This window comes from Ascaphus truei, chromosome 2 (assembly GCF_040206685.1).
Source record: "Ascaphus truei isolate aAscTru1 chromosome 2, aAscTru1.hap1, whole genome shotgun sequence".
NCBI classification, from domain to species: domain Eukaryota; kingdom Metazoa; phylum Chordata; class Amphibia; order Anura; family Ascaphidae; genus Ascaphus; species Ascaphus truei.
Genome location: NC_134484.1, coordinates 332,975,526 through 332,999,925, shown reverse-complemented (window position 1 = coordinate 332,999,925; position 24,400 = coordinate 332,975,526). Strand labels below are relative to the sequence as shown.

Here is a 24,400-nt window from a genome sequence, read left to right as displayed (position 1 = left end):
AAATCTTCAGTTTCTTCTGAAACTCCAGATTTATAAGTTGGAGTAGCAACTTTCTGAATACCCCAAATTACCCAACAATCAACACAGAATTCCAAATAGTACCTGGCCGCCTCCCTTCAGCACAGGGACCATAACATTATTTAGACAGACAAGTGAAGGGAATGTTGAGGCATGGAGCAGTCCACAGTTCTACTCTTTGAGTGGGGTAGCATAATAAAATGGGATACATTAAAATAACTTCTTTCCAATCATCTTACATTTTGTTTTCGATTAAAAATGAATATCTGACATTCGCTATGTGCACTGTAGTTCACAGATGTGAAGTGAAAATTTAGTGTGTGAAAAGCGCTAGTTAAATTGTGTTACAAATATATATACTTCCATTAAGTGTAATAAACAGTGAATAAACAATATAATACAGTGTTAAAATAACAATAAATCACATAAGTCCATGAGCAGCCTAAAAAGTCTAACTGGTTTTCTTCGGAAACCAGAACATGTGATAGAAAACAAAAAGACTTCTATGGGGACCAGTTAAGATCAAACCATAAATGAATGATATCACATCCTTTTTTTCTTGTATCTCCAATGGTTAATTCACTTGGAAGTCCACTTTGGTACTAATCAGCTCTGTTACAGATTGCAGATTACAGATCTGTTACAGATTTGCAAGCCTGCAGATGTAGATAGCAGGAAATATAGATGAAGACAAGAAAAGCCACAATAGTGTATTACCTTTGATAAGTACTGTACACTTAGAGAACTTATAGGTGGATAAACCTCAGAGGCCAATATATTTGACAAGGATAATTTTAATAATGGATGTTTTCATAAAACAATTAAAAACACATTAAACAACAATAGTTGTGTCCATAAGAATAGGCTTTCTCCTCGATTGATTACAATTGGAATCCTAATGACTAGATGTCACTAGGACATGCGCCTGGTATATTGTAGTCTTTGCTCAAGTAGTCCCCACTACTGAGGAAGCTGAGTAGCTGATCAGCTGGAGGAAGCAGACCGCAGAGCCGGACGGTGATATCAACGCGGGTTCTGCGATTGCCAGAGCGAGTGGGGACTACTTGAGCAAAGACTACAATATACCAGGCGCATGTCCTAGTGACATCTAGTAAGTAGGATTCCAATTTTAATCAATCGGGGAGAAGGTGCAGTCCTGGATGCAACTATTATTGTTTAATGTGTTTTTAATTGTTTTATGAAAACATCCATTATTAAAATTATCCTTGTCAATTACATTGGCCTCTGAGGTTTATCCACCTATAAGTTCTCTAAGTGTACTTATGAAAGGTAATACACGATTGTGGCTTTTCTTGTCTCAATTTATATTTCCACACTTTTATATTTATATTTACATTTATATTTGCAAAGTCATCTGTAACAGAGCTGATTGGAACCAAAGTGGACTCCCAAGTGAATTAATCCTTGTAGTTCACAGATAGCAAATACAGAGCTCTGAAATGTTAACCCATTAACACTGCATATTAACACTGCATACATGTCACGCACCCCATGCTGTTGGCTATATTGTTTTGTTTCCTCTTTTCTCTATGTAGTGGAAGAAATACAAAATACACAGTAGAAAATTGGTAGTGTAGGACCTACTGATAGGGTCTAGCTTGACATGGTTGCAGGCTTTAAATATGTTGGCCAAAGGATTGAACTAAATGACCCAAAGTTACGAGTAGAAAAAACATAGAAATTAACTAACTAATTTACCATATTGAATGTGCATTGGGGCTTTTTTGTTTACTGCTGTATACTTGAAATCACTTTCCCAGTGTCACTCTAATTGCCACAAATAAAAATATGCATACGGTATATAATACTCTGGGTGTGGGTTTTAAGCTTGCTACAGTAAGATTGCGTATGGCTAATAGCAAAAAGGGAGCACGGCACTAGGGGTCCTAGTAGTTAAAGTGTAGGGCATGCCAGGCAAGAAACACTTTAAGCAACAAATAAAGTACTTTAAGCAAGAAAGAAAAAGGGAAAGAAAAATAGAAGGGGAATACTTACTGCTGACTAACTGGCCAACACTCAATGCAGAAGAGGAGGAAGATGAGGAGGAAGAGGAGGAAGCTTGACGGACTGGACTTTGAGACATAGATGCTTGATTGTGAGCCAAGTGCAGAAGATTGGCTTGTGATGTTGCTTGACCCACCTGCGTCTGTGCTGGTTGATGGAGCTATAATGTTGAAATGCAAGAAAAATGGAAAAAGATCACATGTGTAGGAAATCACCAGATGTACCAAAGCATGAGATTTAGAATATGCACATAAGCACATAGTTAGTAGTGATAAGACTGAAAGCGTATCTTTGTATTTATTAAAAAAGTGATTGTAACAGAAGTGTTACTTATTACTGCCATATTTAGATATAGTACCAATTAGTTACCAAAATAAAAGCGTACAGTATTTGAACTATAGCAAATCCCTTCAGCATAGCTAGGACATGCTGTTTTAGATGCCCTAACCTCCCAAAGCAAAAAAGAAGCTTCCTATTAGCAGGCAAGTCAAGGAAAGATTGACTTGTTCCTGGTGCACCACTTTTCAATACAATTTCTTCATTTCAATCCCTAATGATAATGATGGAGTATACCATGGTTCAAATGTTTTTTTTATAGAGCTACATATTTAATACTTAAAGCATGTAGGTAGCACTGCTGCACTAATAATGCAATAATAGGACCAACAAATCACCACCCAATATTACCAAGAGCAAATTTGAACATGTTGACTGAGTTTTCTTAGCACTAGTCTTTACTGTAATGGATTCCAGTCCCACATGGCACAAAATGACTAAATAAGTACTATATTAAGGGGTTTGATTGGACTTTCAAGTATTATGAGACAATTTCACTAAACTCCAATACGGGTTACCAAGTTATTGGCCGTAAATGCGGGTCACAGTGTGATAATAACCCATATCGGAGCTTAGTAAACCCTGACCTAAATAATTTGATTTGTTTCATTACACACAGTAGTAGTGAATGACTGTAGATAGAGGTTATCCAAGTCCCCAGCTAATCTGTGTAGGTGGTATTGTTACAAATGTGCCACATGGCCCTCTGGTAACAAGTAAGTGACCTAATAATAAAGTAGCTAGATACAATATGAAAAACAAAATAGATTGAAAGCCAAAAGAATACTGTACATAGAGGACGACAGCCGCGTAATACTTGGTCAGAAGACAGGGCTTGTGCCTTTAATTATTATTTCCACCTCAGCAAACATGAAAATAAAGCCTTTTTTTTATTGTCTGAGATACATTTTGGTATTTCTTACCTCCAGCAGGTTATCTGAATTAGTCAACTTTGTTATAAAATAAATTGGGAAATCTGGTTAGCTATATACCATGTTGAATTGAAGCAACATGAGATATCTGTATTTCAAGTTTCTACACTCTTATGTAGTAAAAAAAAGTTGCTTTCTTAATTAGAAAAAACATATTCACCCCCTTACTCACTAAAAAAAAGTATTAGGATTCACCGGGAGAGCATCTTCAAATCTTTGTTAACACATAAAAAACGTTAACTTTTGAGGCTAGGTTTACTAGACACTGCTGAGCCTTAAATCACCTTGGGATCCCTTCAAACAACTGGACCAAATAAATGGTTTATAAGGTGACTTAAGACTTAACACCATTTCACAAATATGGCTCTTAGTCCTTTGAAAGCACTTAAGAACTTGCTGCTGAAAAAGTGCACAATCTGGTCTGACAAACAATGAGGATAGCAGCATGATAGAACTACCTTGGATAAACTGCAGTAAAATGTCAATCATTTAATGTGATTTTTTTGCCATTTGCACACATTTCTTAATGTGAGACCCCTACTGGGTTGAAATTACCCAGCTCCATAGCTTGCTTGAGAAATACCTAGGTATAAATAATTGAATTGTGGTCGCTGTGTATCATGTTTTAACATACCGAATACAAAAACCTTCTCCCATCTTTAAAGCGAAGGAGCACAGTAGGTAAAACATGTTTTCAATTGTTCCACTACACTTGCTAGCTACAGTATATACTCGTTTTCTCACTTTCCCAATACTGCATTTGTTGTCCTACTAGGATATTAAGCGATAGCACTGGTACATTTTAATCAGTAATTAAAATGACATCTCTGAGTTGTACTTAGAGATCTATATTTAAACAGTGAACTTGTTGGGTCCACTATCATAACCATTTTATGGAAATAGGTGTCAGTATTACACATTTGTACTTATAACTCTCAAAGCAGATGTTCTCTAATGAGGCAATAATTAACTTTAGAACTTAAAAACTATGTATGTTACTTCTGTATTGCTAAGTCAGTTGGAGATGTCAGTGTAGAATAATTCAAGTGCTGTATCTTAAAACTGCTTTAATAATAAGAAACTTTGAACTGGAACAGAATGTTAAGTGACTCAAAAACCAAAACGCACTGGAGCCATTTGGCCTGTCAAAATGCAAAATTCACTTAAATAGTGAAACTGTCAATCATTGTGTTTCTTTACAATGATTCTACCTACAATTTGAGTTTTGGTGAAGTTATCTTGGTGAACAAGGTTCCAGAAATGGGAATGAAAAAAGCGTTTGTTAACTACGTACTTAAGTGGATCGTTTTTTTCCCTTGCTCCTTTAGCTTTATATTGATACTTTTGCCTAACACAATTTCCCACTGAACAGATAAATATATAATGAAAAAAATCTGCTAAGGAGAATTGCATTATTATATCTGAAGAAATGCTGTATTTATTGTATAGAGCCTGTGTGATAGATATATAAAGTCTTAACTATTTACTTACAGTAATAAGGAATTTGTTGAAGGTAGCAGCCCCTAAATGTTCTCAAATAAGTTGAGCATGCGAATGAACCGTTAGGTGTCTTCTGGGGACCGGAAAGTGTCTTATGAAATAGCACTGCTTAATAATTATGCACTTAAGCGGCAGGTTCAACTTATTTGGACACATTCTGTGGGTCAGGCTATAGCAGCAAACACAAATCTGTAAAGAGTAGTTTCCATATGACACCCTTTAAAACAGAATAACAGCCTTATTTCTATATTGTTTGTGAGCCATTTTTAATTTAATTTTATATTTAAAGAGGCCCAAAGTCTGCCGTAGAGTGTTTACATAGCAACTCCTGCTGTTTATTCTTACTTTCTTCATTCCACCAGACAGAAATGAGCTGTTTTCCATACACACTATGGAATGTTATCTGAACAAATGTCTTACCTTCTCATATAGGGTACCTTGAAGTCTACTCGAAGTCACGCAGGAAGATGCAGAGTTTGCTACATCTCATTACACTCCGTTGGTCATGTAACTACTACCCAATTGCTCCTATTGTAACTTCCCAAATCGCAAAGTGATGCAAACGATGCAAATGTGGAGTAATGACCTTGATACATTGATGCAGAGAGATGCAAGATGAAAATAACATAGTTGGCATCAATTATGCTTCAAATTTGCCTTGATACACCATCCCCTTATGTTGAGAGAATGGAGCAACATTGTTTTCTCCCACCAGTAATTGAAGCATGTGCTATCTCCAAAGAACAATAGAAATATTGTAGTGTGGGGAAGGACCTTTCATTTTTCTTCAGGATAAGTCATGACCTCTGCAAGTTGTTCTGCTTTAAGTTTTACTTTTTCCAAGAAGAAGACATTGTTGGACATCAAGAAAGAGAGATATAGATAACCTGGATATCTCCTATTGAGACTTTTCCAATCAAGAAGTCCATATATGTGCTAGACTCAGATTTTTCTATAATAAACAGTCATCCTAATTATAGTGTTACCCCTTTTTTTCTCTTTTTGTCTTCCAATCATCCCACTTGGGCCAGGCGCCAGAGGACGTCCATCTTTTGCTACAAGTTTCTTCTGAGGGATTTGAAAATTCCCTTTTACAGACTACGGTGGCAGAATGAAGACATACTTTTTACGTGATTTCCACCAGAGACTGGACCATTTGGTCATTATTATCCGTATGTAAACCTTTTTTTCCTATATAGGAATTCCATATACATTTTTACTATTTTGTATGTTTATAGGAATAAAGTGCTAGTGCTTTTTTCTCTAACATGTACTATTTATTATTAGATGGTCAACTTCAATTTATTTTTAGAATAAAAATCTTTTCTAAACAAAAATCTCATTGGCTAACTATCTGCGTTAAATATAAGTGGAATGTTTATTTTACATGTCAACTGAAAGAAGAAAATGTTTTTTTTTTAAATGTGTGTCCAAACATATTTTTTGTGTTTTTTACGTTAAACGTGGATCAAAAGAAGCTAAAATATATAATTGGCCTGCACTTTTATCGTATTTTTTAGAGGACCAGCAAGCTGAGTAAATGAGTATATCACACAATAAGTATCATAACTAAAAGTAAAGTAAGCAGGACTCATTCTTTAAAAAAAATATTTATTCCAATGTAGAATGTCCTCTTATTGGAATAACCTGTTTTGCAGTAATTGCTCAGTAACTTTTTTCAACTGCATTCAATGTATACCTTCCTACTGTGTGAGGAGTAACTTTCCTAGCCTTCAAATACTTTTTTCGGCACTAACCTTTCATCCACAGCTTTTTTAGTACATCAAAAGAATGGGTTGCTATGCCAACCCTTCTTTGTTTACAACCCTGAGCCGTAATCAGAGAGTAGATAGCATGCTGAGATGGGCCATATCTCGGACTTCCTGCTGAAAAAGTCAGGGATGAATCTCTGTAAAAATAGTGTGTTTGCTTTTAATGGGCTTCTTAAATGTTATCCTAAAATAACATGTAAAATGCTGTTCTACCTGAGAACAGTTTACAAAATTCCATCAAATGCGCACACAAAATACGATATGTTTTTAAATCCACAAAACACCCCAACAGTCTAATGGATATTGAAGATGTTCTAGCCGCTTGTCAAGTAATTCCTAGTAATTTGTGCAAAGTTCTCACAGTCTGCCCTAGTGAGGAGTGACAAAATGTATAAAGACATTTCTATGGAATCTAGAAAATGAAATTGATGAACTGTGAAAAGGAAACGATATATCTAATAAGCAGAATAGTAAGTATGGCAAGTAGGACAAAATGTAAGAGATGAAAAATCATTTTTGTACAGTAAACACTATAAAAATATTTTAAAAGAACAAGATATGATCAGGAAGCATATAGACTTGTGGGGGATTGCTGTTCTAAAGTAGGACTCCCCCACAGCCATTTTCCCCCTTACCTTTATGTGAACCTATGGGGTCACCCTAAGCTCACATGCATTCCACCAACCTCCGGGACTTTCCCAGGTACCAAAATGCAATGCTTGTAAAACCTCATGGTCAAGAATATTAGCCTGGGGAAAACAATACTGCTGCCATATTTTCTAATATTGCAAAATAACAATTGCTGAAAAGGGAAGCAACAAGACAAGTTTTGGAAAATATTTGATCGATTTGGGGAGTTAGAAGAAGTTTCATCATGCACATATTTTCATGGGATGTATCAAATTCTGAATCGCAGTACATCATTGCATCACCCTGTGCACGTGTCAATAAATATTCAATGTCTTCTACAGCTAACATTCACATGTAAGAAAGTTTTCCTAAGGTGTGACATAAATGTAAGCAGAAAAAGGTACCGTGCATCAAAGCAAACTTTGTGGTGTGTTGTCTTTATGTTGATACACAACCCTTTCTGTGTGCCTACCAAGTGTTTGGGTTTGTAATGGGGCCGCCCCACATTTCTCCCCTCAATTTGCAGTCCCAGGTGAGGAGGAGTTTGACCCCACATCTCATTCCCCTGGCACCTTCCCTCCTCCTTCTTCTAGTGGGGTCATTCATTAGGAGGAGGTATCACGTTCCCTGGCACCACCCCAGCAGGAACACAGAAAGAAGAGATTCCCCTGCCTTTCCACAGCAGTAACATTCTCTCGATGCAGTATTTTTTCCCCCTGTGTGAACAGCAGGATCCAGGGGGAAACGGGTTTAATCAGCGCTCTACTCCAATCATGGAGAGAAGAGCAGGCTCAACTAGTTAAACAGCCTGGGCACTGGGGGGATGAGAGACCTTAGAAATTAGGAAGGCATTGGGAAAAGAGGCACTGGGGACGGGGCAAAGACTGGATGAAGCTCTAGACATAGAGTACTGGAAAGAGAAACCCTGGGCACTAAAGGGCATATGTGATGGTGGGAGGAGCTATGATAATCCAGCTAATTAAAGGACAGAGTAATAACTACAGGACAAATAAGGCTCTTGACCATTTACAGACTATGTAAATCTTTGTTTTCCTTTTCATTTCCCAGGATGGATTTTGTGGACAATGGCTTTGAAGAGCTCAAAGGTGAGCCCTTTATGGCAGCATCCCATTTTTGCCTTCTTTTGCAACAACAATTTTGTTTCATACAACTCTGCAAAATGTGCGAAAATTCGATTGCATGGGGCTAATCTGACACCTTTTGTACTGTTTTGAATACGTTTAATTATTAATAACTTTGCAACTGAAGCCTAAATGAAAGTCTAAAAGGTGCATTTCAAGCTGAATGCATCCTTTTATTTTTAACATGTAGAGGGAAGCAGGGGTCCCTGGAGCCGAACCATGTTCATTTCAGTTTGCTGACGCTCATGTTCCGGAGAAACTTACTGTACCAGGAACTCTCCCAAATGACGCTGGCCCAATAAGAAGCTGCGACGGACATAATTTTGGGGAGGATTTATACTTCAACTATTAAAGACGTGTGAATATGTCTTGGTGACATTGTAAAGGTTCCCAAGATTTTTGTAAGGAAATTAGATACAGTAAAAAGAGAATCACCGCACAACACAGTATTTTGGCACAAGAACGATGCCGCATGTATTTGGTCACATAGTTCAAAGCAGAGAAAGTGCACACATTTCGGGGGGATTGCCCTCCCTTTGGCAAACGGCGAAGGGAAGACAATACCTCATAAAGTGTTGTTAGATTGACTTAAAATTACAAATCACAATAAAGTCTCTATGGGCGACTTTAAAAAAACATCATCTACTCACAATAAAATATATGTTGGTGCTGACAGACTCTGATGTATGCATCCTTTACACATTTTCTTGTATAGAGCAAACGGTTATGTATCCATCGCACACATAATACATGTTTGTTACTCAAACATATGTCATTCGATTCTTCTTTATTGAGCAGAACACAACTGAAGCACAACATTTAGGGGGTCAGCGCCCCTTTATTAGATGAATTTCACCTGCCGAAGGACCGTCTAGGGCTGATCCCCAAAACGTTGTGCTTCATTGTTTTCTGCTCAATAAAGAAAAATCAGATTGCATATGTCAGAGTAACACGTATTTATCATGTGTGCAATGTATCCATATCGGTTTGTTAAACATGACGTATGGCCACATGACTAACCACTCAGCAATTTGTTTCCATAAAACATAAGAAACTCACTATTCCATTTTCTTACATTTGATGCAGATCTGTTGGCCAGAGAAGTTAAATTCCCCACCAGATTACATGAAAGATTTTTTCAGGTAGAAAACAATGCAGGAAAAATGATGGTTTAAGATGCAGAATGATAGATCCAATATACAGCACATTGTGTAACTCCTTCCTTGCTCTTTATATTATATAACCTATCACCAAATTACTTACAGGCACAAGCAAGAGAACATTGGTGCCAAATAGTTTGACACATAATGCTAATTTTTTTCTTTATAATAGCAAAACTACCTTACGATATGAACATTTTTGTTTTCTATTTTAAACACTCCAGCAATCAGTTTGCATTCTCCTTGGTTAGAGAAACACATAACACTTTAATAAAGCTTAGGACAGCGTAGACAAGGAACATTTCTTATTCATATTTGACATAGAGAAGCCACCAGACTAATGTAAAGAACTGCTGGCTCTAGTGAGGAGAGTTGCAAGACCGTTCAGTGTGACTTTCTTTGGACTTTGATGAATGGGGACTAATGAATTTTTAGCAGTACTCAGCATGACCAAAATTCATTTCTTTTATTATGGAATGCAAAGCCAATAACCTGTAAACAGCTATCTCCATGATTGCCTAAAGGGCTACTGCATGTTACTAAAAATGTCACATATGAACTCACATACACTAAATCCAATTGGTCCACACTGCAAGGGATGTCACACATCTCATTACCTACTTAATGGGGCTTTGAGAAATTTTCTGCTAGCATGGAAACCATAGCACTAAACATATATGGTAAGAATTTACTCCTCTGCTACAGTATCAAGGACACAAAAAACATCCATTTCAATTATACAACTGCACATATCTAAGGGACATTTTTGAATACTGGCTACAAGAGAAGGATTTGAACAAAAATAATTCTACGTTATATTCAAACTTGTAAGAACTCAAGTTCAATTTGATGAGCACCTTGGTTATAAGAATTTTATTTTAAATCTTTTGTACACTTAAAGCAGTCAATGAAGCTGATGCAGCACCTTCAAAGAAGTTTATATTATTTTATTCCTTATCCTGCAGTTTATAGATGTCTGTCTTTATTTTTAGAAAAAAGATGGAACCCTCTCGTATACATTTATATTTAGGATGGGCATTTTTACTGGTGTACATTTGTTACTCGGCTGGTTTTGGTGTTTTAAAAATGTGAGCGTGTGTTGCGAAGTTCGGGGACCTGCCTGTCCTTTATATTCACCAAAGAAAGTAACATTGTGTTCATTATTTTTTACTCTCATTTAAAACGTTGGAGGTTTGCTACAGTATATGTAAAATTGGTGTAAAAGAGATAATTTGAGCCTAAATCATATTCATCCGATATTCACTGAGCAGCACTATGATTAACGTTGGGAAGTACTGCTATGTTATGGATTGAATAATTAATTTGCAATAATCAATAGATCTGTTCGTCCTGGAGAATTGGACAACTGTTTTAAGTTGTACAGTAGAAGCACTCAGGGATACAGAAACTGATAATTAAATTATCAAAAGTACAACAAATACAAAACGGTATGCAGCTTCAAATACAGTATATACAGTATATATATATATATATATATATATATATATATATATATATATGTACATTAAAAAAGATAATAATTACCTGTTGTCCAGGTTTCAGTGGTGAAAGGGTTATTCCCTGGGTGTTGATCACTGGCAGAATCTGATTCCCTATTACGGTGGCAATGATCTGACCCTGGGCATTGGTCAGTAGTTGTGGAGTAATTGGCTGCACTTGAAGTCCCTGAGCTCCTCCTGCTTGATTAGATGACACCGGGTTTGGCATGAGTGGAATCGTCCCAATGATCTGCATAGAAAAGAAAACACTGGTTGGTTTTTGGGCGTTGACTGGTAGTTTCTTTGACCATGGTAGTGATTAAAAATACCTAAAAATCAAAAGTATAAGTGGGATTGTAAAGCTGATAGTGAGGAATATGTGCTGCGTATTCCTATTATATTGGTATAATGCGGTCAGTAACCACAACATATAATATAGAAATACAGTTTAATGGTAAGTCTGATGAAGAGCAATACCTCTCACATTGACAAGTGGCGGATTCATTTGCTGTGCTGGTTACATGCAAAGGTTCAATGGTATCATTCCCCACCAATAATGACCATATAGATGATATATTAAAACACATATGGACCCCAATGCAAGAATATATTGTGTTTAGTTCTTTAAATCCATTACAAGCAATAGAATAATGCAGAGTAAGCATACTGTATTAAAGTTTTGGGGTACAAATGTAAAAACCCACTAAATTAATCCATTCAATTATCGTCTTTCCTTTTCCACCTTCCATATTTTCTGCTGTTTGCGTTTTAGGACAAAGTGCATTCAAGACACAACAAAGACTATGAGGTTTATGTATCAATGCAAAAGTGGGGCAATTCTGTGACAAAACAAACTGCACTGGGGTATTAAAAAAAAAATCCTATTCATTTCAAGTGAATTATTTCTTTAATATATATGGTGCAAATTTTTGCCAAAGAATTGCAATACATTTGCCTTCAGACAGTACACGTGAACCTATTCCTCTTCATGGAGTTAAGGGACATGGCCTTGAAGAGTCATAACTGGGGACTACAATTACAATAAGACAAAAAAAAAACCGCTGCATAGACTTTATCAGTAATAGAAATGTTTGCATCCGAATTCAAAATCTATGTTAGTACGATATGTACATGAAGACTGTGCTGAAGTGATCAGAATGCAAAATAATGAGGCACACAAAGTATTGATTTAGCAAAACTGGAAAACCTACCCTTGATGGTAATGCACCTGTCAGTTGAGATACTGTATAACACTTTGAGGACAAGGCTAATGAAAAATGTGAACACTGCTATTGAAAAAAATAGTGTCTATTATAATTGGCATGTAAATCTAAACGTAAATGCCGCTTGTGTGCTTGTGTAGATCAGTGAGCTCTGGAGCTCATTCTAGGGTAGGTCCTCAAAGGTCCGTTAAATATTGCCTACTATTGTGACGTTACCTACTGTAAATAGGAAATGTCCAATATTTTTCCTCAGTTTAACAGGTACAGTAATGATATGCAAAAACAGCAGCCGTTCGGGGAACTAGCATCGGTACGTTAGCTGTATTAACGGGGATTTTGGTTGCGCAGATGCGTAAATAACTGATACACTGCACATGCGCATTGGCAAAACTATATTGTGCGTTCCAATTAAGGCTAAGATTATAGCAGTAGGCGTGCAACGGATGGGCGTACTGAGATGGAGGCGATTGGGAGGCATGGCGGACGCGTCACCAGGTTTGTTCGCCCACATTGGCTGAGCCACTCTTTATTCTCACAAGTTCTAGTTCAGAAGCTGTTCCATACATTGTCTGCTCTTTACCCTGAGTCCATTGACTTTCAGAGCATGACCTTTTGTTCTGGTTTCCCTTTACTCTGAGGAGTCTTAGTGACACCATTAACTAGTACAGTACCACATAAAACAGTTAAACAATACAAAGCATCACAGTGATGGTTTGGTTGACAATATTATACCATCACACTTGTAAACCTTGTTATATCCCAGAAGACCTGCAGCCACTTCAATTAATCAGAAAATGATCATCACGTGTCTAGATATTACCTAAAGGATAATATACTGTATCTTAATAAATCTCAATATACCTCAGAATAGCTGACACACCATACTATACGAATTAGTCATATATTATTAATTGATTCTTTGATTTTAGCATTTCATAATTTTGATGGAGTATTACAGAACACCAATTCCTATTGTTTTAGGCTGGAACTTTAGCCCTGAATAAGGTTATGATGCATAAATATGATTTTTTTTTTCTTCACTTCCCAGTGTTTTCCACTGATCTAGCATGTAATTGTCTATTGGTACCACTGCATACACAAAGTTAAAAGCTGCAATAGAAACATCCAGTAGAAACACGTATAGGATACAGTATTTAACCGCTTGTGACCCATTTTACCTTTAGTGTATTTAACACAGTCGCTGAGGATCAGAATTTAGCATTTTGGATCACTCATTTAGATGCTCATTTGCATACTCAGTGCTGCATCTGTTCAACACTAAAGCACTTCTGGAACTGTTAAGAAATTGGAAATTGGATGTACTGTATAAAATCTCAGCACAGCCAAGTTCTTGAAACTCTGTAATTTATTGATGTGTGTTGGGAGTACTGTATTACCAGATCTTTGAAAACACGAATTAAAATTGTATTTAAAATTATTGTTTGCATGTTAATATTATTACTCAATGCCTACTGTAGGTAGATTATACTGTACATGAGATGGAAAGTGAGTAATAATACCACACATGTAAGTACATCCTCCTCTTGCTACAATTAAATATTGTGCTTTTCTGAACCAGTTTCTGGACTGGTAAGTGTGTATTTTCTTTATGTATTACGAGTGCCTTTCCTGTTAGTACAACTGGCAAACATTGCTGAGGATTAATGGAGGAAGAGGCCATATTATTGTATTTTGTATGTTGTATTGGGCGACAGAGAGGGGCGACAGAGAGGGCAAGTGAGTGGGTGAGATGTGGGGGTGACAGAGAGAGGGTGAGAGGTGGGGGTGAGAGAGAAGTGGGGTGAGATAGAGAGAGAGGGAGATAGGTGGGGAAAGAGAGGGAGAGAGACAGGTGGGGATGAGGGAGAGAGGTGGGGCAAGAGAGAGAGAGAGGGAGGTCGTGGGGTCAGGTAGAGAGAGAGAGACAGGTGGGGATGAGAAAGAGAGAGGGAGAGAGAGACAAGTGGGAGTGAGAGAAAGAGGGAGAGAGATGAGGGATAGTGCTGTGCAAGATACCGGCATCCAGTGGTCTGCACCACATCGGTGAGCACGCCAAAGATAGAGTTCGTATCACGGGGAAACAGCCGGTGGACTTCCGGGCGGTAGCTGATGACGTCACAGGCAGTGACTCTACGCATTTCACTAAACAGTGTAGCTTCGTCTGGAGTCATCTGACTGCAAGGTTTAGTTGTGGGTTGGTTAGGATGGTTGGTGGTGGATTAATCAGATGTTGAATTCGATATAAACAGCCTGTGGACTGGATTTACGTTCAATCCAACGTTGGATTATTTAAAATCTGAGAAACTGAGCTTTATGGACAAATTTTAAATAATGCGTGGATTTAAATTGGTACAATCCGAAGTCGGATTTTAATGCGCGGATTGAATTTTGAAAGCCGGAAAAAATCCAGGAAGGGAATTTGGATCACTCCCCCCATCTCTCTCTCTCAACGTACAGTATATATAATGGTAAGTATTATAGAAGTGGGGTCAGGATTGTTGGGGGAGGGGGTAGGGAGGTTAGGCCATGCAGAGTCTTAACGGGTGAGCTTAATCCCTTGTACATCATAATGGTTGTACGTTTATGCCATACAATGGCTTGTAAGGTCTTTAGGGTATTTGTATTTACCTCTTTCCAGCCCTAGTGATGCATGCCTTCATTGCCACTATGGCTCCTAAACCGTTATTACATAGGTCTTGGCTGAATTATTTGGCCTAGTCCAGGGTATGCACTTTGGCTTTCTATATTGCTAAGTCAATATAGGAAGTCAAAGTGGCCCTCTTTAGCACCCTGTACAAGGCAAATAAATTGTTGCAACCTAGCATTTAATTCAGGAAGCACCTAACACCAGGTTTAGCTATGATTTAAAACAATTAGCGGATAGTCCCATGTAAACGGGCTACTGTGAATATGCCTTGCAGTGTTCCACACCTCTTTTCCTTATCATTAACACTAACTGCCGTTAACATTAACGACAGACCACCTAAGCAATAAGACAGGCCTTAAAGCAAATGTTGGCAGCTTTGAAGATCCCCAGTAGCACTTAACGATACATTAACTTCAGTTAGCACATCGTTAGGTAAATAATGTCGTTCTGTGGAACTGGTTTATAACACTTTAAAGTTTATCTACAGTACAGTACTTTGAGAATGGAAACTCAAAATCAAATTGGCCCATATTTACTGTACTTAGTTTTCTTAAAGTCACCTTATTAGACATTTGCTTGAATGGGCCTAAAGGAATCTTATGGCTTAGCATTGCTTTGTAAATATGAGCCTTTTATCTGCTAATACAGAACCACTTCTATATAATATAACAATATATAAACGCACCTAGTTTGCTAAAAGGTACAGCACAGTCCACTTGTTTAATACTATGTGTTACAATATAGCAGTTGCAGGCACCATGTTTTGCCGACAATAAAAAGGTTAATATAGTTAAACAGATGTGGGTTTGCTTTGCTTTAAACTACCATTGCGCACAGACTGATTATGTATGTGACGGATAATATTAGTGTCTCATCATGGATCAAAAAAAGGATCTTTCTAAATGGCTCTGTATTCTAATAAAGCTCAGTTCAACAGATCCATGTGTACTGTACTTAAAGCAGCAATCTTGGTTGCTCTTTATTTAAAACAAAAAATGGTATCTTCCCTGAACCTGGCTGATCAGTGGTCTCTGAGTTATGGATGTATTTGTATTTTTTTGTGTACCACTGTTGATACAAACAAATATGACTACAAATATAGTCTCCCGATGATGTTGCGGCTTTTTTATTGGCTGTCAGGGCGAGCCCAGACCCCGCTGGCCATATTGTTTATTTAACATACTCAGTGGACAGCCGGTCCACCCTGGGCTCACCGCTTCAGAACTGGGATCCCTGGACATCTGGGGACCAATGATGAGCCCTGGGGGACAACCGGTTCAGGTAAGAAAAAAAATTAGAACAGTGTTTGCTACTTTAACTATTTTTTTATCACACTAAACATAAAAGTATTAGGGGCCTATGCAATAAGCCTCGATAAGCCACTTATCGAGGCCTTTTCAGACAAAATGCCTACTGCTATTCTGTAAGCCTCGATAAGTGGGCGATAAAGGCATGAATCACCAATTTTTTCTGCCGTCCAAAACACATTGCCGGGTGAGCAGCGATAAGCCACTTATCAGCAGGTTCTGAAACTCGTGCAATTCTAGTAACCTCGATTAGTTTCTTGAGTCTCGTGTCTCTAGAATGGCGAGTTTCTCCCAAAATCCTCACGCCAGGAAAAGTTGGCGTGAGGCTGGGGAGAAGCTGCTGAGAAGGCGGCGAGAAAGGACTTAGAAAAAAAAATTATTTTTTCGTGCATTTGATTGATGCCGGGAGTCTCCGGAGCTAATACCCATTAATATCAGCACCGGAGACCCCCGGCATGAATCCCATGCAATAAAAATGCATCTACAGGCAACTTCATTACCTTAGCAGCTGACCGCTAAGGCAATGAAGGGGTTAACTACCAGTGTCATGTTTATTGTGGGTAGCGAGGGGGGTGTGAAGGTAGTATTTGGCCCTTGGTGGATGTTTAGGCCTAGCATGGGGGTTGCGGGTAGAGTTTACACCTTCATTACATTTGCGGTTAATAACACTAAGGTAGTGAAGGGGTACCCCTTCTGCTACCCACCCGGTAGGTATAAACACCCACCAAGGGCCAAATACCATCTTTACCCATCCTCGCTGCCCACAATAAACATTCAAAAACACAACAACACTAACACCCACCTCCTCTACTCCCAACAACCCCCTCCCCCGTAACACATACAGTAAAGTAATGGACAAAATTACTATTATCCACATATGGATAATAGCTCATTTGTCCATTTTAAAAGCAAACATTAGCCAGCCAGCATAAATAAAGTAAATAAATTTTGTATTTACCCCTGTCATCATGAAGGGCGTCCTCATCAGCATACTCCAGGTCCATGTCCTCCGTTGCCAGCAAGAGTACGTGAAAAAATAAAATCTAATGGCCCATAATCCCTTAATCACCTTAGCGATTAATAACTGCTACAGTAATTAAGGGGTTAACGCACCCTCCACCACTACCCACCCGGGAGGCCTAACCACCCACACAAGGGCCGCTATACCCACCCTCTACCATTGATTGATACAGTGGTACATCATACCCATATAATATGGGCATGATAAGACACTATAGCAGTCTATGGCAAACCTATAAAAACAATCAAGCACAACAATACACAACAAATAAAGAAATAAACAAGCACCTATAACCATATATATATAGGGCCTATAACGTCCCATTTTGGGGTCAAATGGTACAGCTCCAATCCGATTGGACGCTCTATCATGTGACCAGCTTTTTCTTCTATTTTTTTTTTAAGGATGTGACATCATCTCCATGGAGGTAGGTCACCTCCTTAAAACCACATGGCTAATATCACATTGTATTACAGCCAATGGGATTGAAGACAATCCCATTGGCTGCAATACCATGTGATATTGCCGTGTGGTTTTAAGGAGGTGACGAACCTCCATGGAGATGATGTCACATCCTTAAAAAAAAAAAAAAATAGACGAAAAAGCCGGTCACATGATACAGCGTCCAATTAGATTGGAGCTGTACCATCTAACCCTAAAATATGATGTCGCAGGCCCTATATAAGGCTTGTATGTCTCATTTTAGAGGAAGATCTCGACGTGGCAACCGTCCAGGCAGGCCTAACCACCAACTCTGGGACTACTACCCTCTTCACCCCCCCCTCTGCCCAAAGAAACAGGCTATTGAGGTTTAACCCCTTTTTTGCCTTAGCGTCAAGCCGCTAAGGTAATGAAGCTGTTTTAATAAAAATGTTAATACTAGTGTACGTGAGCAGGGGCTCGCCGTAGCAGAACTGCGTTGATTTGAGGTACGGGGACCCCCTGCTTCCTGAGATACAGGCCCCGTTATGGGGTGCCGGTATTACCTATGCATTTAAATCCCACGGTCACGTGAAGCAAAACATTTAAATGCACCTTGGGAAGCAGGGGGTCCCCGGACCTGAAATCAACGTAGTTCTGCTCCGGAGACCCCCTGCTCACATACACTAGTATTAACATTTTTATTAAAATCTTGCGATCGCTGGCGAGATATGCACCAGCCAGATCACAGTAGGTCGCGGATGAGCCATTTTGAGAGAGGCGAACATCACGTCACCGACTTCTCGACAGTTTTGGGCATTTTGCTATCACAGGTAATCGAGGCTTTCTGAATACCGTGATAGCAACGCTCAAAAAACTGGTGGCGTAACCGGCCCAGCGATTATTTTTAATGAAGGCTTATAGAATAGGCCCTTAGTGTTTTTTGTTGCCACAGAAACTTTTATAAACAATCCACTAAATGTCAAAAATTGTTTTATGAGTTCATAAGGTGAAAGTGACTTTTAAGGACAAATTCCGGTTCTTAACATTTTCTTCTGTAAATGTGTGAACTATTTAGTTTGTTGTGTCCATTTCAGCCACATTGATTGTATTTAATTTTTAATGTTATGCTGACATTTTCTGGCACATAAAGATTACCAGTACTACTGGAATTCAGTATTTCAAATATCAAAACAAGTGGACGTTTTAAAGCCAAGTGCATTGACTCCAAGATCTGGATATTGAGCTTGTATTGAGCATTACATAAAATAGCTTGTCGGAAAGTATCCTAAATTAATTGCTGCATGTTGCAAGCTACACATTTAGCTGGGAAGATACAGTACAGTAAGAACATAGAAGTTTAAAAGGAAATAAATAGAACCTTATCTGATACATTAAATAAAATGGTACAATTAGGGTAATGCTGGACACCCTCTTATTCAACCAATCTAACAATCATGGGCCAAGTATATGAATTCATTGATGCTCAGATGCATATTCAAAATTATTGTGGTTTTACAATTCAATATATAGTTCCATTCATATTTTACTCACCTTACTAGGCTAAGATTCAGAATGGGCATATTTATACTGTATGAAAAATAGACTCTTAATAAAGAGCTTCACTGTTTGCCCAAAACGCTGAATCTCTGAGGTGTCAGCCTCTACCTTTTTCTCCAACTGGTAAGGTGTTTTCTCTGTACGATTTATATTCTAATAGTTTTTGTTTACACATACCCCTTATGATTACTGTACTTCTGTTATACCTTTTGACTATGCCATTAGTCCTATGGTGAAAGAAACTTGTTTCAATACATATTTTAATACGTATTTTTGCACAAATTATATACAGTATAGTAGTTTTGATTCTTTTTGGTGCATTAATTCCTTCTGTATGTATAATGGTAAAGAGTCGCACTCTCCTCTGCGTTGACCCTGTGGGAGATTATTGCCGGCAATTTCATGGTAGACGTCTGTCAATAACAACATCCAGGGGCATCTGCTGAGTTCAGCTACGTTACGGTGTCCACAGCCTGTCGCAAGCCCAGCCCAGTGCCAGACCACAATAGTATGTTCGTGATGGTGGAGTGCAGTCAGTAACCTATTGGCACTTCAACAATACATTTTCGGAGGACAAGAGGTTTGCTACGTCAATCTGGGAGTTTTGGTCAGCCTGGAGACAGTGCATGTGTCAGGAGAACTCCAAATTTACTAGCAAACAGGGCAAGGGCAATGCTTGGATCAAGACCCTTAGGGGAGAACTGCTCAATCTCGATAAGTGGCTGTCATCAGGGGACCAATACCTGTAGAGAGCATACGCAGAAAGGAAGTGGGCTCTCTTAGACTTGAAAAACTGGCGAGTACAGGGGGCATACATGCGTTCCCATGTACAATTCCTTCACGAGATAGATCGCAGGTCACGCCTATTCCACGTGCTGGAGAAAAAGAGGGGAAACGCAAGCATGTCACTTGCTTACTGGCAGATGACGACTTCCCTCTGATGGACATTCGGGAGAGCATTCGGGACAGGGCTCAGAGGTTTTATGCAGACCTACTGTATTCTCTCCGCAGTCCATCCAGCCGAATGGCTATAGGGTATTTTGGGAGGGGCTTCTAAAGACCTCCATCTCATGTCCCACAGAAACATCCTCATGACTAGATGGCCTGACCGTGGAGTTCTTCCAGTTTTGTGAGACACTGGGACTTGATTTCTCCAAAAGTCCTTGCAGGAGCCCTCGATACCGGTAAGATGTGATCTTGCTGTGGCTCAAATCTTTGCTGGCAAAGGTGATTCACACCGACCAGTCCTACTGTATACTGTCCCGTACAAGTCATGATAATAGTTCTAGTCTGGGAGTTGCTGCACTTTGCACAGAGGACTGGTTTGTCACTCGCCTTCCTGTCCCTGGATCAGGAGTAGGTGTTTGTCTGGGTGGATCACCAATACCTCATACATGCCTTGTAGACATTTGGCTTTGGCCAACAATTTGTGGACCTTCTGTATGCTGTATGCCTCTGCCGGATTTCTGGTAGAGTTCAATTGGTTCCTGACAGCACCTTTGTGATTGATCGGGGAGTACATCAAGAATGCCCCTTGTCTGGGTAACTCTACTCACTGATCATTGAGCCATTCCTCTGCCTACTAAAGAAGAGGCTAACCGGACTGATGCTAAGGGAGCTCAACTTGTGGGTAGTATTCTCAATCTATGCTGATGATGTACTCCTTGTGGCCCAGTACCTAGTTGATCTGGAGCAGCATGCCAAGAGGTTTATACAGCAACCTCATCAGCTTGAATCAACTGGTTCAAGTGCTCCAGCCTTGTGGGGGGTCCCTCCTCCTTGCCCCCCCCCCCCCCCACATTCCGTAATATCTCATGGGGGAAGTATCTAGGATTCTACATGTCTACATGTCTACTGCGGAGAACCCGATCCCAGACAACTTTAGAGAGCTTGAGGAACTAGTCCTTGCTCATCTGGGGTCGTGGGCAAATCTTGTAAAAATGCTCTCCCCAAGGGGGAGGACTCTGGTGATCAAGTAGCTGATGTGATTGGCTGAAAGCAATTGGACTGATCCCTGAATTTGTAAGAAAGATGCAAAGTAAGTTGATCAACTTACTCTGGATGGGAAACGTTGGGTCTCAACAGGTGTTGTCTGCCTCCCACTAGGAGAGGGCAGACAGGGAGTGGTGTGTACACGCTCCCAAATGCACATGCAATATGGGTTACGACTAGCAACTCTTTATGATCAAGCTTGAGGGGTCATGTAGAGACGTCATGGCAACACTCCCAGACCTTCCCTTACCCAACCTCAGTAGGTTGGTGGACAAGTACCCGGCATGTTTCCACGGCATGTAGAGGAAGGGGAAGTACTCTCGTGCTCCATATAATGCTCTACCTCACCCTCTTCACCCTTCCTTATACTATCTGGAGGCAGATACAACCAGATACAACCAGCTGACTAGGGTTTGAGAATTCTCCATGGTGCACTGAACATGAGAGAGTACTTGGCACACTTCACTAACTCCCTTTGCGGTGAGCGGGAGTCGGTGTATCATGTCTATTTCTCGTGTGCAGCCCCTCTTATCCACACTTCTTTATTAAATACATGGAACGTGAAGTCTTATTCCCCAATAGTTATTCAAAATAATTCAGATTTACACCACAGATTATTTCCTTAAAAAAATACAACTAAAAAAAACTCACGTCAAAGAAGAAAATGATTTTTTTCTGTCTTTTACTATTTTCACAGTACTAGCGCGTAAAGAAAAAGGTATGAAGAAACTGCTATCAGTGATGCATATCATAAATAGTCTTATGTCTCCAATGTAATTTATGGCAAAACTTCTTATGAAATTTTTTAGATATAGCTGTGCAAAATTGCGTGACATTGTTCTATTTGTTTCATCAGAAAATTGTTATTCTCTTGAATTGATATTCTATTTTCAATTTCCTGTTTTCATTTTTTAAATGTTCTTTGGTTTGACACTATTAGGTTATTCGAAAACAAAAGAATTATGCTGATTCCATTTTTTCTGCTGAGGAACTTATTTCACAGTAAAGCATTTTTAAACTTTCTTTTAAACACTCATAAATGGGGAATTAGTGAGTATGGTAATGTGAGACTTAACACAGGAAGAAACGTATCCTTCGCACATGCTTCACATGTAAGAAACTTGTTAAATCTGTGATACAGTAGCTTAGTTTATTCACACAGTGTGATGCAATAGTAATAGTAATGTACAAAAGAACAATTGACTACATTATACTGCTGGACTATTCACATAATGGACAGGGGGCGAAATCGGGCCCACAAAGGACTATAGAGTTGCCCTTCAGCGGTCTGCTTCTGCTAATTTAATTGTAATAGATCAGGCAGCTACAGATGTAGCCAAACTTACCGTCCTCGGAGCAGCAAGAAGAAAAGTGAAACACTGCGGTCCCAGGGACAGTAAAAGAAGCAGCTGAATGTGGTAGTCACTTCTGCTGAATGGGACCCCACCTTCCCCCACAAAGGACAATTTCTCACTGCCGGGGGACGCTGCAGGATTCAGATTGTGGGTTCCCTGGGCACAGGTTAATAAACGTGTAAGCGAAAGTCATATAAATATACAGATATAGCGGGCATTATAGCACATGCTGGCGCTTGCCAGTAGGTGCCATAATGCATTAGGCTACCCCTTTTTCGCATGCTGCTAATGGAAAGACAATGGTGTCTGCTCCCGCATTCGTCTCGTTCTATGTGTCCTGCTAAAATGTTCCAGTGGGAACAGTCATTCCTGCTACATCTGTATATAGTACAGGTCCTGTCTGTGGGCCCAGGCCATGTGTTCCCTATGGAATCCACGGCTAGAATCCACGGCTGGAATCCATTCAGCACATTATGCAGAATCCGAAACCGACAGCATTTATTTTGCCACACTGACTTCCTGCCTGATTGTCACACACTTTCTGGTGAGAGAAGGGAAAGGGTGTGAGGGAAGGGAGAGGGTTTGTGGGACTGGGTTTGGTGGGGAAGGGAGAGAGAAAGAAAGAGAGAGAAAGATAAAAAGAAAAATACAAATAAATTCATGACAGGGAGAAAAAAAGAGACAGATGTTTCTGAGTGGTGACAGCTAGGGCTAGATGGGCTCTGCTCTTGGCCCTCCTGTGAAACTGGGGAGGAATGTTTCTTCAGTCTCAGTTGGCTGTGAGGGTAGAATGGTTGGTGTATCAGTGGATCTTGCTGGTACCAGCCATAGAAGTAGCCTTAGTACTGTGTCTGCTGCAACCCCGGTTGTGAACATGCCTCAGGTGTCAGGGTTGTTGGAGCAGCCCAGTTCTAGCCTGTCATGGTATGCCATGATGAGTTTTAAATCTGTGCCCCTGGATTTCAGTTGCACCATCTGAGTCTGCTATGCCCAGCACCTCTACTGCTGCTCTAGCTTGGTTAGAGGAAGCATCATCAGCGGGGGTTGTCGGGGTTCAAGAAGTGGAACCACAGGAAGGAGGAATAGGTATGGTAGCAGGGAGTGATTCAAGCAGTGAGGAGGTTGTGACTGCTGTAAGCCCACCTGGGAGTATGTCAGTCGAAGTTGAAGGTGAGGGTGACATTGGTAATGGTGATGGTGGCTCTTCTGATAAGCATAGTGAGGAGCATCCAGGTGAAGGTGAGGCAGAGGAAGGCAGACGTTCCTCTCGAAGATTTCATGGTGGTAGTCTCCAGTTTGGCCTTCATGGTATTCTAGTCTCCTCCCCCAGCTTGCAGGCATCACAGTGGCACTGTTATCTGCCCAGTGGAGCCACCTCCATGGTGTGGAAATATTTCCTATTGCCCCGCCATGGCTTGGTGAGTGACTCTGTGGGAGTACACTGCGTCCTTTGTGGTGTAGCAATGCATAGGGGTATGAGTAGAGGATGTTCTGGGATAGGCAACGTCAGCAAACCTGTGCATCCTCACATGTCTCCAGACGTGTTGATCCTGCTCTGGGTCATCGTGGAAGAGCAACCAACTCCACCCACCCTACTCGATGACACACCAAGTCCAGGTGGGTTACACGGTGCACCCCTGCTGTTTGAAGTGACTCTGTTGCTTCTCCACCCATCTCCTCACCTGTGGAACCATACTTGTGCTTCTCCCCCACATTCACCACCATCACCCCATAGACGACAGAGCCCGGGACTGAGAGAGAGATGAAATTTGCTTCAGAGTGGGACAGAGTCCAGTGCAACTAAACAATCATTGTATCCCTTTGCTTGGCATTGTGTGAGGTTGCAATGCGTGTACTGTGG

General features: G+C 39.8%; 1 protein-coding gene across 7 annotated transcripts in view; it reads right to left on the bottom strand.

Moving 5' to 3' along the window:
* POU6F2 (POU class 6 homeobox 2) overlaps positions 1–24,400 on the bottom strand; it is a 536,643-nt gene that overhangs the window by 45,325 nt on the left and 466,918 nt on the right. For all 7 annotated transcript variants that reach the window (XR_012799221.1, XM_075586664.1, XM_075586659.1 and 4 more), the window contains exons 7-8: positions 11,061–11,264; positions 2,035–2,203 (exon numbers count right to left, since the gene is read on the bottom strand). Coding sequence is in view for 6 of the 7 variants with exons in the window: in XM_075586664.1 (XP_075442779.1) it covers positions 2,035–2,203; positions 11,061–11,264 (373 nt within the window). In the remaining variant the exon portion in view is untranslated. The remainder of the gene's footprint in view (positions 1–2,034; positions 2,204–11,060; positions 11,265–24,400) is intronic.